This window comes from Carcharodon carcharias, chromosome 18 (assembly GCF_017639515.1).
Source record: "Carcharodon carcharias isolate sCarCar2 chromosome 18, sCarCar2.pri, whole genome shotgun sequence".
Lineage (NCBI taxonomy): Eukaryota > Metazoa > Chordata > Chondrichthyes > Lamniformes > Lamnidae > Carcharodon > Carcharodon carcharias.
In genome coordinates, this window is record NC_054484.1 from 53,611,185 (window position 1) to 53,624,984 (window position 13,800).

The window sequence follows — 13,800 nt, forward strand, 5'->3', positions numbered from 1 at the left end:
TTTACTCAACGTAGCGAGTTTCTGCCATGGGTCTTCATGTGACTGAACAGGCCAATTCTTGACCCACAGATCTTTGGGCACATGAGATAAGATGTCCCATGGGGTAGTGGAATAAAAAGTACAGGATTAGCTTCCTTTTCTTTCCTTCTCTGCCACTTCTCTGCCTCATCAAGATGTTGTGACTCAAAGCATGTTACAACTTGCTGGACAAGTTGGCACCATTTTGAACAATTGATAGCAAGTTCCTCACAGTCCTTAATGTCAATGCTGCTGCATTTCAAGGGATGTTTCAGAGTATCTTTGAAGTGTTTTCTTTCTCTTCCCCTGGAACATTGGCCATCTGAGAGCTGAGAAAACAGGACCTGACAGAGGAGACACTTTTCAGCCATTTGGACAGTGTGCAGTCCATTGAAGATGGTTTTACAGGAGTTTTGCCTGAACACTTGTGGAGCTGGCTTTAAGAAGTACATGAACACTTGTTTGATGGTCCTCCCATTGAATCCAGAGGATGCACAGAGGCATTGCTGATGGAATTTCTCCAGTACTCTTAAAGTGTCACTGATGCACAGTCCAGGACTCATTGCAGTACAGGAGTGTGGTGACGGCAACTCCTCTGAACATTAGGACATCTGTTGACCTGTGGAGGTCTTTGCTGTCAACCACTCACTGCCATAGTTTGTAGAAGGTCAACCTGGTTCAGCTGATCTGGTGCTGGATCTCCTTTTCAAAGGTGGCCTTTTGAGAGAGGTGGCTGCCAAGGTCGGAAATGCTTAACATATTCCAGAATCTCTCCCTCAAGGGAGAAGTGGAATATTTGGCTGACAAGGTCTGGGTTGATATACAAGTTTATTTTTGGCAACATTCAAGGACAGGCCAAGTTCCTTGTATGCAGAATTGAAGAGATCAAGAGTGGTTTACAAATCTGTTGCAAAGTGAACAATGACACTGCAGTCAGCTGCAAACTGTAGATCATGTATGACTATGGTGGTCAGTTTAGTTTTGGCGCGGAGGCAACTGAGTTAAAGAGTTTTCATCAAGGTGGTGTTCAACACTGACAGTAGAGGGCAGTTGATCTTTGATGAGGTGAATAAGCAATATCAGGTAGATTGTAAATATTATGGGGGCTATTACACAGTCTAGATTTTGAAGGCACCTGCTTCAGATCTCCCACCCAAGATAGTTGCAGTCATATCATCATGGAGCGGTTGCAAGATTGTGATGAAGTTCCTTGGACATCTAAACCTTTGGAGCACAATCCACAGGGCCTCGCGATGGTCAGGTCGATAAATGCAATCAAGAGTTCCTAGTGTTATTCCTGATATTTTTCTTGGATTTTTCTGGCAACAAAGACCACGGCAAAGGTTCCTTTGGAAAGTCAAAAACTGCACTGTGTCTCTGAGAATATTTCCTCAGCCACAGGAAATAGGTGATTCAAGAGAATGCATGGCAGGATTTTCCCAGCTATGGACAAGAGGGAAATATCTCGATAGTTTCCACAACACAATTTAACTCCTTTCTCGAAGATGGTTAAAATTGTTGCATTCCTGAAGTTGAGGTGTGGTGAGGGTGGGGATGGCTAGTGGAGTGTTTTTACCTCCCAAATCTGTACGATGAGTGCATGGAATCATGGACCCTTGATTTAAGCAGAAGCCCACCAACTTTGGCAACCTCAGCTGGAATACTAGCCACAGGCTTTGTTGTTTTCATCTGTTTGATTGTTTGTTGCAGCTCTCCCATCGATGGTGGTTCACCCATAGATCCTACGACAGGATAATCGGAGTTAGCCTGGAGAATATCAGCTACCACTGTGGATTCATGGTTGTGGAGCTGTTGAAAATGTTCTTTCCAGCATTGACAGATGGCATTATCATCCTTAAGAAGAGAAACACCACCCTGTGAGCAAAGGGTTTTTGTCCATTTGACCTGGCCTAGTGGCTTCAAAAAATCTTTGTATGTCATGATGGTCCGCTTATTGTTGGGTCTTATGGGCTTTCTGTTCCCACCACATGTCCTTTATCTTCAGGATTTGTCTTTGGGCGTCAGCCTTCAGCTGTTGAAATTCTTGATTTGAGATCTTGAGTTGTTCTGCCAGGCAATGAAAGTCTTGCCCTAGGAGGTCACATACTTCAGCATTTTTTATATCGAGCCAATCTTGGTGATGACGATGCTCTAAATCAATGATCTGGGCACAGGAGTGTAGTACAGCTGACTTTATTTGATCCCACTGTTCTGAAATTGAGTTGGATATGTAAAGATCTTCCAGATCGATCAGGCGCTGAACTTGAAATTCTTCTCTTCAGTCAAGATGCTTTAGGGCTGAGACATTGATCTCCTTCCTCTTGGGCCTTTGGGCCTTGTGATGTCTTGGTGCAAGGCAGATGTTCATCACCTATTGAACAAGTCTATGGTCTATCTAGAAGGCATCAGTTGATGAATCGGGTGACACGGATGTTACTTAGATCTTTGAACAATGACATAATCCAGGAGGTGCCAATGTTTTGATCTAGAATGTCTCCATGTGGTTTTGTATTTGTCCTTCTGGTGGAAGAGGATGTTTGTTATAATGAGGCCAAGCTGAGTACACTTTGTCAGCAGGAGGACACCATTTACAATGGTTTTTCCCACTCCCATTTTTCCCAATGGCTCCACTCCAGACATTGGAGTCACAGCCAACCCTGGCATTAAAGTCCCACAGAGGATAATCTTTTCTTCTTTAAGGATGGCAATGAGGACCTTTTCAAGGTCAGAATAGAACTTTTCCTTAACATCTTCATCTAAGTCAAGAGCCAGGGTCGGGATATAAGCACTGAAGACGGTGTCATATTAGTTACGGCTGAGTTGTAGGTGAGGTGTCATGATCCATTTATTTATATAATTTAGGAGTTCTGGCGATGCATCCAAGATCCTATTCTGGAAGGCAAAACTAATTCTGCGGACATGAGGGTCACTGTCAGTCTTTCCAGTAGAAGGTGTATCGCCTGGCTTGTTCCTTCAGCTGCCCCTCCCCAGGAAGGCAGGTCTCACTGAGGGCGGTGATGTCAATTTGGATTCTTGGTAGCTCACATGATATGATTGCAGTTTTTCCTTCTGGATGATCATTCTTGAGATTATCAAGGAGTATTCTAACATTCCAAGTTGCAAAATTTAAAGTTTTCTTTCTTTGACCATGAAGATGGTGATCCCACAGGGTATTGTTTCCCAGCCAGGAGAAAGTGGGACAGATTATATTTAGAGTACCTATTCTAGCCCCCTCCCCATTTGGGGTGAGCAGAAGATATCGGGAAGAGGATTGCTCAATCACAGAAGCTGCTGCCCAATGACACCTCTGTCCCAACACAGGTATCCAACAACCTTCACACATCTGTCACCTGTGTATAGATTCTTGACTAAGGACTTGCAGGTTCTTAACCCGGACCCCATTGCCAATTCTCCGTCATCACAGAACTTGGCAAATGGATCCTGATAGGAGCCTGCGTGTGACTTTGTTTAACATGGGGACCTTGGGGCGCCATCATTACCCACATGATCTTGACGGATTGGTAGTCAAATTTCGGTGACGTATTATACCATGATGAGTGAGCCTACCTTGCCACTGCAGCCCCCTTCCACCTTTGCAGCCAGAGATGACCCGTAGTTTTTCTTTGTCTGCTCTATCATGGTGGACATTTTGGACCTCACTTTGTCTGGCAGCTCCCCCTGACCTTGTCACTATGGGAGGCCCTACCAGAAGCAAGGAGGTCCCAGAAGTTTTGCTCAAGGGATCATCGGAGCATCAAGGTGGTGATCCATGGAGGGAAAATGTAATACTTTTGTAGTGTTACAATTCCTGTAGGATTAATAATATTTCTCTGCTTCTCTGGCTGATGACTTAATTTCAATACTTATTTTAGTCTTTGTGAAAGTTACAATATAATGTGCTGTATACTTCTTCCAGACTTTCAAGCGGGAGTTGAAGGCCAAGGAACCAGTGATCATGAGTGTTTTGGACACAGTGCGTCTGTTCTTGGCTGAGCAGCCTATCGAAGGTCCTGAAAGTCTTTTGTCATCACCAAAAGGTAATTACTCAACTTGTGTTCTGGATACAATAAAGATTAGTTAATGGTATTCAGTCACTGTTGTATGATTTGCTGAAAACTGATTGGTTCACTTGGGGACAATTATGCTCAATTGTAGATCTCTTATTAATGAGATGAGGCTGTGTGTTCTTCCCGGGTGCCCAAATACATAAGTTTAAATAATTTACTATCCTTGCTGCTCCACACTTTTTAAAAGAAGGGTTCTGCAAAGCATCAGGCTTATTTGGTTTCTGTTGTTTTTTTAAAATGTATTGTTACTCTCTGAGGACCATTAAAAGCAGTGAGATTTGAGAAAAACAGTGAAAGAGATTCCAATACTATTGGAAATGTCTGGAGCTATAGTTCTTCTTAAACATTGTACCAAATAAAATCCTCAGGATGCAATTGTCAAGTTTTACTTATATTTTATCATATATGTGATATGGCACTAACCCGTATGGAGCAATATGGAGTCTTTGCTTTCTGCTTGTTTGGCCTTTAATAAATCGTGTAGACTTGTGGTAGGCAACAACAATTGGTTTCAGCATTCCTGGGCCATGGAGGGGAGGTAAGGCTGGGGGTTCACTTATTTATTACCATCCATATGCAGAACTTACTTCTCTGAAAAGTTGTCCCCAACCCCACTCCATCTACAAGATTCCAATTATCTATTACTCTAAAGGAATATGAGTGAGATTGCCAATGTAATGCCATTGTGCAAATTGTGAACGGTTTTATGTTGTGGGAAAGCACACTAGGTTGAGAGTACCCAAACCCATTTCACGTTGGTTCCTTACAGTCTGCAGTTAGAATAAGAGACTTGTATTGCTTCGTTCTGACTGCATTTGAAGCCAGCTGCTGCAGATGGGGAAACTGTGTGGTAACCCAATGTTACAGCCATCACACCTCAAAATCTTAAATATGCTTCAACTGATTCTAAATGGCAGAAATATTTACCTTATCACATCTTGGGATTTAACTCGAATATTCCACTGCGTAACAAAAATTTAGTAAAATGTTTGTACATTTTTAAGATGATATTTACTTGTGCCTTAAGCATCTTGTGCTAGGTTCAGACTTAATAATAGTAAACAATTAATTAAACTGCATGACAAATAAAATAATATTTAGGTTAGGTCCATGGTGTAGGTCAGGCTTCCTACAAGAAGAATTCCAATTGAGTGGAGCTCTTTTTCACCAGACCCTTTTTGTTGACATTGATCAGCCTTTCTTCAGTACCTGTGCCTGTACAGCAGAGGTAGCAACGGCTTGCTGATGTATCTCAAAGTTGGCTGTGCTCCTCATGTACATACAAGCTGTCAAGGAGAAACCTTGTCCAGCAACCAGCCATTCCTTCTTTGATTTGCTATGTATGGTGTCGTAAAATTATTTTCTGCTGCTGTGATTGGTGTAAAAAAGACATTCTACACGGAATGATAGATTTTGGATTCACATTTGTAAGTCCCCAGACGCTAAGTTTGTCAGCTAGAACATCACTGGATGGATAAATGGAACCAAAGCACAATCACTTAAGGAGCATCAATTGGTGCATCTCTTGTGTATCTCCGAGCCATCCATCACAGAGCAACATTGCAGAGGCCTCAGAGCAGCCCATTATTTCGTCCCCTTGGCAGAGGAACTCAAGTGCAGAAGATAAAATGATCAAAGGGGACCTAGTGGCACAGTGAATTATTATTCTTCCCTTTTCTTCTGGGACCTGTTTGAATGCAGCTCAGATGGATCGGATAAGTCTCTCCTTTGTGGCAATTCTTTATAGGCTAAGTAAAATGACTTTGAATAATAACAACTAGCTTGTAGGGAATACAAGTCCACAGCACAAAACAGGCCTTAATTTGGTGTTAATCGGAAGCAGATTGTCACTGTCACAACGAAAGACTGTTGCTGTTTTTTGTTAAGCTGGCATTAAGGAGTGAAGTGTTGGAACAATGAAATACTAATGCTCAACATCATATTAGAATATCACTTGAAGAATAGCCACATGACTAAAGTATGAGGCATGGCCTGGTGTCTGTGGAAAGTTAGCCAGCAAAAGTCAGCACTTCAGATGAGATGGGAGAAATACTGCAACAAAAAAGTTGAAAGTGTGAAACTATATTTCAAATGCTTTAGCAAGTTGTGTGTATGTGTTTTTTAAATTGTACACATTAAAAAAGCTACAGGACAGTGCTACTATCTCTGCATTAAAGTTTAATGATCACCAAACTTGGGAGTGCAACTTATACTTCAATATGATATTCCAATTCTGCTAGCCAGCTGGTGCAGCTGGATCCTATAGAAAAAGAATTTCTTCAATTCTGTCATGGTGTCGGGCTCAATAATTTGTTCATGCTAATTAGTCTGACGGTATTATCACTGTTCATGGTTTCAGTAAATATGCGCTTTGAGAATTTTTGGCAGAGTGAGATTCCAGGACAACAAACAATGAAGCTATTTCAGAGCAGCTGTATTGGCCACTGGATAGATTGGGCTTCAACATTTGCCACTGCAAATGATTGAGATGTGGATTTCATGGGAATGCTTTGATAATCCTGTTTTTTTTGCCAGTTTTTCTCCCAGCTCATCTGAAGGTGCTGACACATGCCAACCTAGCTTTCCATAGACACTAAGTCCTCCTGGAATTTTAATCATGCAACTGCTCTTTCATGTATGAATCCAGGATGTGACTATTGGCATGTTATTCAACTGTAAACGGTGTCACAGCTGAGCATAGTCCTTTCCTCATCCAAATCCATGCATGGTTGATTTTCAGTTGCTGGATATTGATCAATAGTGAGAACCTTGATTAACATTTTAACTCCCTTGCCATGAATATTAAGTTCAATTCTAAAGATTCCTCTTGAAATCAAACATCTTACGTGTTTTGATTCAGAGTCTTCAAAAATAAAAAAAGTGAATTACACTCGACTGCAGCTCTCCACATGTTCCTGTGCCACCCACTCATTCGTTGGCCACGGATATGCCCCTCTTCCTCACAAGGTTAGCCATTCTGTGGAAGATCATAAAGATTCATTGCATCCTAAAAACTGGCTAATGATTAACTCAACAGCGTACCAATAAAGCAAAGAACTGGGTTGTTGCATAGCCATGAAAAAGACTTGTACTGCATTGTTTGGTTGCTGTGAATCCATGAAGTAGACCTGATCAGAATTTGATGCAGCAGATTTTGCAAGTCTTTGCTGGTACAGATTTCTTTGGAACAGGGAGAGAAAATAGGAATTCTGATTGGCACTTCTAATGCAGCCTACGTAATTGATGGAAAATTGTGCAGGCTGACTTCTGCGCCAAATTCCCAGTATGCCACCCTGTATTCAACATTTTTTAACTGGGGGAACTAAATCACAAATGTCAACCCAACAATATAAATATATGTAATCAAGCTAAAAAGTGAAATAATTTTGTCGTGGGTTAAGTAATCTTATAACTTTGTCCTCTTTCCTGAACGCTATGTAAATCAGGTCAAAAGAGCCTTGTTTATTTAATGTCTTTAATGGAAAAATAAAATTGCTTCGCAGAAGTGCAATCCAAAAATGCCAAGCCAAAGAAGTAGATATTAGGATGCGGGACCAAAAGTTTGGCCAAGAAAATAGGTTTTAAGGAGTTCTAATTCCCATTCCTTTCATGAGCTTTCGTGTCTTAACAGAATTCTCTTTCCTGTTTACTCAGTGAAAACACCTGAAGAGAATGCCCAGGCTGTTGCCAGAGTCATTCGGAAGCATGCCGAGGAGGTAAAAGTAGAGTGGGACAAGTTGAGCACTCGCTCTGTTGATTGGCAGAAGCGTATAGATGAGGCCTTGGAGAGGCTCCTGGAATTACAAGATGCAATGGATGAATTGAACCGTAAACTGAGACAGGCCGAGGCTATCAGAGATACCTGGCAACCCGTGGGGGACCTGCTGATAGACTCGCTGCAGGACCATATTGAAAAAGTCAAGGTAAATGCCAACAAATTAACATGCAGTGTGAAGGATGGTTTGGAAAGAATATTCATGTTGAGTTTATTGTCCCTTTGCATTCAAATCTCACACAGTTTGCAAATTATTGAAGTTTGACAGAATTCACTATAAACAGTTAAGATTTCATGCAATGATTGAGTTGAATGGTTGTTCCAAATGATTTTGCTATTAGTCTACTTCCATTGAAGCTCTGTTTCCTGACAACAGTTTCTATATTGTTATTGAACATTTAGGAGATGGAATGGAGCAAAATTTCTGTGTGCTTGTTACCATGAACAATATTAGTGCTTGAGAAAGCAACATTTTTCCCCAAGTGTCAGAATTGAATACTCCTAACTCTTATGACAAGGGCTGGATGTAGTGTAAAGCTTCTTGAGATTGGAGGGGAGTGCATGGCCCACTGTGTTGTGTAGCTGCTTTCACCCATAAGATTTGACTTCAAAGGACTGATTTTTTTTAAAAAAAATTGCACTCCAGTGAGCCCTGCCCACTGCCAGTATTTCACAGGAAATTGTGGACTCACCTTTACCTGTTTATCAGTCAAAATTTGTAAAATTGGCTCTCAAATTCAGTACAAATTGCCTTTTTTTCATTCCATGATGGAAGTAGAGGGTAGGTCGGGGTTAAAAATTGAAAATTGTGTAACATGACATCAAACGGTCATCTGATCGCCTGCCAGTAGTTTTATTGACGCAGGATGCATATTGTGTCTGTGTATAATGTTCAAGAGGCAGAACAGTTTATTATAGTATTTAAATCAGACTCCATAGTGCAATTGGGAGCCTGATATAAAATTAATGTTGGCAGGCGTGGTTTTCCAGGGCTCGGGAAACCCAGAAAATAAATGGAGATGGGAACAGCCAGATCACACAAGCTTTGGCACTGCCTGTCAGCAGGAGTGCTCCCCCAGACCCTCCTTCTGTTGCAGTTGGCCAATTTGACAGGGACTCTTCCTTCCCGCAAGTTCTGAGCTCCCACCCCCTCCATCCTTAAACACGCTCCACGATCCCTCCGCCTCGCCAGAAATACTGGGGCCGTTGCAACTGTAATCAATCTCAGCTAGTTAAGGGTGCAAGTCAGTAGAAGAAAATTATGTGTTGTTTGACAGAAGTCGGTGCCATGAACTGTAGAAATTTGAATTACATGCTGATTAGTGGAAATGCTTTCTGAGGAGGACAGTTTTTGGTAGTAGGAGGAGTTAATGGAACAAAATAGAGGAATCATTTGTTTGCTTCTTCTGTTTTCTCTTCTTTCCCTCCACTGGGGACATTGGGAGCAATTTTAACCCCCCAAAATGCATGGGTCTGTGTCAGGTTGGAGCTTAAAATGTTAAAAAAACCTGAAACAGGAATCCAACCCATTTAGAACTCGCCCACCTGTTCTCGCCCCAGATAGAAGGGAGACATTGCTAGATCTCGCGCTGGGAAATGAGATGGGACAGGTGGACCAAGTGTCTATAGGGGAACATTTGGGTAAAAGTGATCATATTATCATATGGTTTAGATTAGGAATAGAGAAAAACAAGGAACAATCTAATATAGGAATTCTATTGAAAGCAGTTAATCTCAATGCATTGAGAAGCGATCCAGCCAGGGTAAAATGGGACCAGAGACTGGCAGGAACAACTGTAATGGGTGATCTTTAAGGAAGAGATGCCTCAGCTACAGGCTAGGTACATTCTAACAAGGCTGAGAGGTAAAGGAGCCAAAACAAGGTTCCTTGGATGTGGAGGGAGGTAGAAATTATGATGAATCAAAAAAAGAGGGTGTATGATACATGTTAGTTGAAATGAGAACCAGGTCAAATACAATAGGTTGAGAGGGAAGGTGAAAAGGAAAATAAGACTGGCAAAGAGAGAGTATGAGAATAGAATGGTAGTCAACATAAAAGGGAACCCTAAAATCTTCTACCAGCGTGTAAATAGTAAGTTGGTAGTAAAAGGTGGTTTGGATCATATTAGGGACAAAGAGGGCGATATATGATTGAAGACGCAGGGCAAGGCTAGAATACTTAATGGCCTGAACTTTACCCTTTGCGGGCGCATGTGATTGGTGGGCTAATTAATGGCCAGCCAGCGTGAAACATGCGCTGAAAAGCTCAGCGCTGGCGGGGTGAGGGCGGGCAATAACGTCACCGCATGTGTGGGTGAGCACTGCGAGAGAGCTCCCTGAAGGCAGACAGCTGCAGACCTGCAAATGATGAAATAAAGGTGAAAAAAGCTGCAAAAAATGTCCAGTCATCACAATCAAGCACCTGAAAGCAAAATGCTGTCCCTGGATATTTATTTTTATTTTATTTCCTAACGGAGATTTCAGCCTGCCCTTGGATGAGTTTGATGAAAACTGCAAAGGCTGCCTGGCTGATTCACCTGTCCGCCAGCCATAAGGCTGGACAGGCCACGAAAAATCACAGACACTTGCGCTGTTAATGGGCTTAACGGCCCTCTTAACTGTCGGCGGGCATGCTTCTGAGTTTTATGTGCACGCGCTGAGCGAAATATTGCGTGAGTGCTCAATGATGTTGGGACACTCCTCCGACGTCATCTTGCATGATTTTACGCCTGATCAGGTTGGCCGTGCGCCCATCCGTGAGGTGTAAAATTCTGCCCAATTAGTTCTTTGTATCAATGTTTACTAAGGAAGAGGAATCTGACAAAATATCGGTAAAAACAGAGATGGTGGAGGCAATGGACAGTGTGAATGGAGGCAATGGATGGTGTGAAATTTGAAAGGGGGAGGTACACGAAAGGCTGGCTCTGCTTAGGTTAGATAAGTCATTTTGTCTGAATGGTTTGCATTCCAGGTTGATAAAGGAATTGGGGTGGGGATAACAGAAGGGCTTCGCTTAATTTTTCAATCTTCCCTAGAAGTGGGGAGGTGCCAGACGCTTGGTAAATGTGACACGCTTATTCAAGGAAGGGTGTAAGGACAGTCCTAGCAACTAAAGGCCAGTTAGTCTAAAATCAGTGGTGGGTAAGGTTTTGGAATCCGTAATCAGGGAAAACACATCAACAGATACTTGGAGAGGTTTGAGCTAATTAATGAAGGCTAGTGTGGATTTGTAAAAGGCGGATCATGCTTGATTAATCTAATTGAATTTTTTTGATGAATTAACAGAGCAGATTGATGAAGGGAATGTAATGGATGTTGTCCATATGGATTTTAAGAAAGTGTTTGACAAGTTACCTCATAAAAGGCTGGTTAACAAAATTGAGGCTAATGGAATTGGAGAATCAGTGTGTAATTGAATAAAAAGCTGGCTTAAGGACAGAAAGCACAGTCATGGTAGATGGTTGATTTTCAGACTGAAAGATGATAGCCAGTAGTATTCCTCAAGGGTCAGTGATATGACCAATGCTGTTTTTGCTATTTTATGTATATATATATATATATATATATATTTCTATAACTGACTTGGATCTTGAAAAACAGAGTAAGATTTGCCAATGATGCCAAACTTGTAGAAGTGGCAAACAGTGAGAATGTTACGAATTATGTTCAACAGAACATAAGTTAGCAGAATGGGCAGACAATTCATGATGGAATTTAATGCAGAGAAGTATAAGGTGATGCATTTAGCAGAAGGGATGGGAAGAGACTTAATATAGACTTAATGGCACAATTCTAAAGAGTATGCAGAAACTGAGGGACCTGGAGGTGCATCTTTGAAGATTGAATAGCAAAGCATATGGGAACTTGAACTTCATAACTAGAGGGAGTGCATACAAAAGCAGGGAAGTTATGCTGAACCTATATAAAGCTCTGGTTAGGTTTCAACTAGAGTTTTGCATCTGGTCACTATACTTGAAGAAAATATATGAAGGTCCTTGAGAGGGTGCGAAGGAGGTTTACCAGAACGGTTCTGGGGATGGGGATTTTAGCTACAAGGTTAAGTTAGAAAGGCTGGGGTTATTCTCCTTTGGAGCAAAGGAGATTGTGGGGGGATTTGATAGAGGTGTATAAGATTATGATCAGCTTAGATAAGGTAGACAAGGAAAGTCTCTTCCCGTTAGTTGATGTTACAAGGACTAGGGGAGACAGATTTATGATTTTGGGCAAGAGATGAAGGAGAAAATGAGGAAAAGCTTTTTTATATAGCGAGTAGTCATGACCTGAGACACTCTGTCCAAGAGGGTGGTGGAAGCAGAAGCAGTCAGTGCTTTCATAAAGACATTTGATGGCACTTGAAGGATGTCTGGGACTGTGTGGGGCAGTGGGACTGACTGGATTGCTCCACTGAGAGCCGGCATGGGCTTAATGGGCCAAATGGCCACCTTCTGTGCCTTAAATGACTGGGCGGAATCTTGGGGAGGTAACGGGGGTCTCAGCCATCGGCTAGAGAGCTGGGGAGACCCCATGTCACCCCTTCCTGGCCCACCACATCTTGTGCCACTCAGTCACTTAACAAGCCAGCAGCGGGACATCCCCCAGGATCAAGGACCCCGGGGGCAGAAGCCCCACCTGTTGAGAGCTACTAATCAAGCAGAGGCCAGCAGCTTGTCTGTACTTAGCAGTGTCACTGAGACACCCACCCAAGGCTTTGAATCGACAAGGGACCCAGCCCAGGTGAGTGATGATGGCAGGAAGGTGGTTGTGAGGGACTTGGGAGAGCATCAGCAGGAAGGACTTGGTGTTGGCTCTCAGCAAGCCCCTCTTCCCGATGTCAAGTCCCTCAAGTAAGCATTGAGTACCTTTAAACAATGGACCCCATCTTCCCAGCAGGAGCCCGCAAACAACCCCATGCAGGTTTGCTAGTTTTGCTCCTTGCTTGGCGAGCCCCCTGCCCGCTGCTGGGTTATTACCAGCAGCGGCAAGACAAGGCCCTTAAGTGGGCAGGAAGGCTGTACACTGGTCTTCCTGCCACATACTTAATTGTGGTTGAGGCAGGAAGGTGGTGGGGTCTCCACCTGCCACCCTCCTGCCTGACTAATTTCCCCCATCACAAGATTCCAGTCTATGACTTTGGGTTTTTACCAGAGTTAGGATGAGGGGCATCAGGTGACCATTCACTCTCAGGAAGAGAATTAGTCATTGAAACCTTTTAAGGAGGTTCTGTGCCTTCCTTTTAATAGGGTTTTTATTTATATTCCATATGGACTGGGTTTTCGAGGCCTTTGATAGCAGGCAGGTAAAGGAAGTGAGATGGAGAAGAATCCATCAGGTAAGTGCCAGTGCAGCAATGTTTGTGGGCCAGGAGGAGCAGGAATGTTTCCTCCAAGCACAAAAAGCTTACCTGTATGCACCCCCTACCACCTTCACAATCTCCCCTGACCAATTCCTAGCTGCCATCATTGACTTCTCCATCAGTGATCCTTAATCGCCCCCATAATCTCCAGTTCTCACCCCAACCCCATCCAAATCCCCAAGGCCCCTCTGATCTCTTCCCGCCCCATCCCCCCCTACAATCCTTGACCCTCCCAACCACACTCTAGCTATTTGTGTGTTCTCCGTTCCTAACAACAACTACCTGCTCCTGGACTACGACGTTGTGCTGCAAGATTTCCCAATCCAACAAACAGTCAGGCATGTTAATCAAGTTGGCTACGATGCTGGGAATCTATTTTTTTAAAAAAAGATATGCACCCTGTGGAGCTAAAACTCCATGGTGTTCATCCCAACAATAAGTATTCTCCCCTGATCCTGCTATAAAACTCCATCCCAGTGAATATTAGAGCTATTGACTCCCTTACTGAGGGACAGGTCCACTAGTGCCAGGCAGCGTGCATTCACTTATGTTCTGGTGTGACATGATGACCGACAATTATATTTCGA

The 13,800-nt window shown here is 42.8% G+C and overlaps 1 protein-coding gene across 1 annotated transcript in view; it reads left to right on the top strand.

Annotated features, from left to right (window-relative positions):
• dmd (dystrophin) overlaps positions 1-13,800 on the top strand; it is a 1,748,406-nt gene that overhangs the window by 1,520,539 nt on the left and 214,067 nt on the right. The window contains exons 57-58 of the mRNA XM_041212034.1: positions 3,935-4,055; positions 7,740-8,008. Of these exons, the coding sequence (XP_041067968.1) occupies positions 3,935-4,055; positions 7,740-8,008 (390 nt within the window). The remainder of the gene's footprint in view (positions 1-3,934; positions 4,056-7,739; positions 8,009-13,800) is intronic.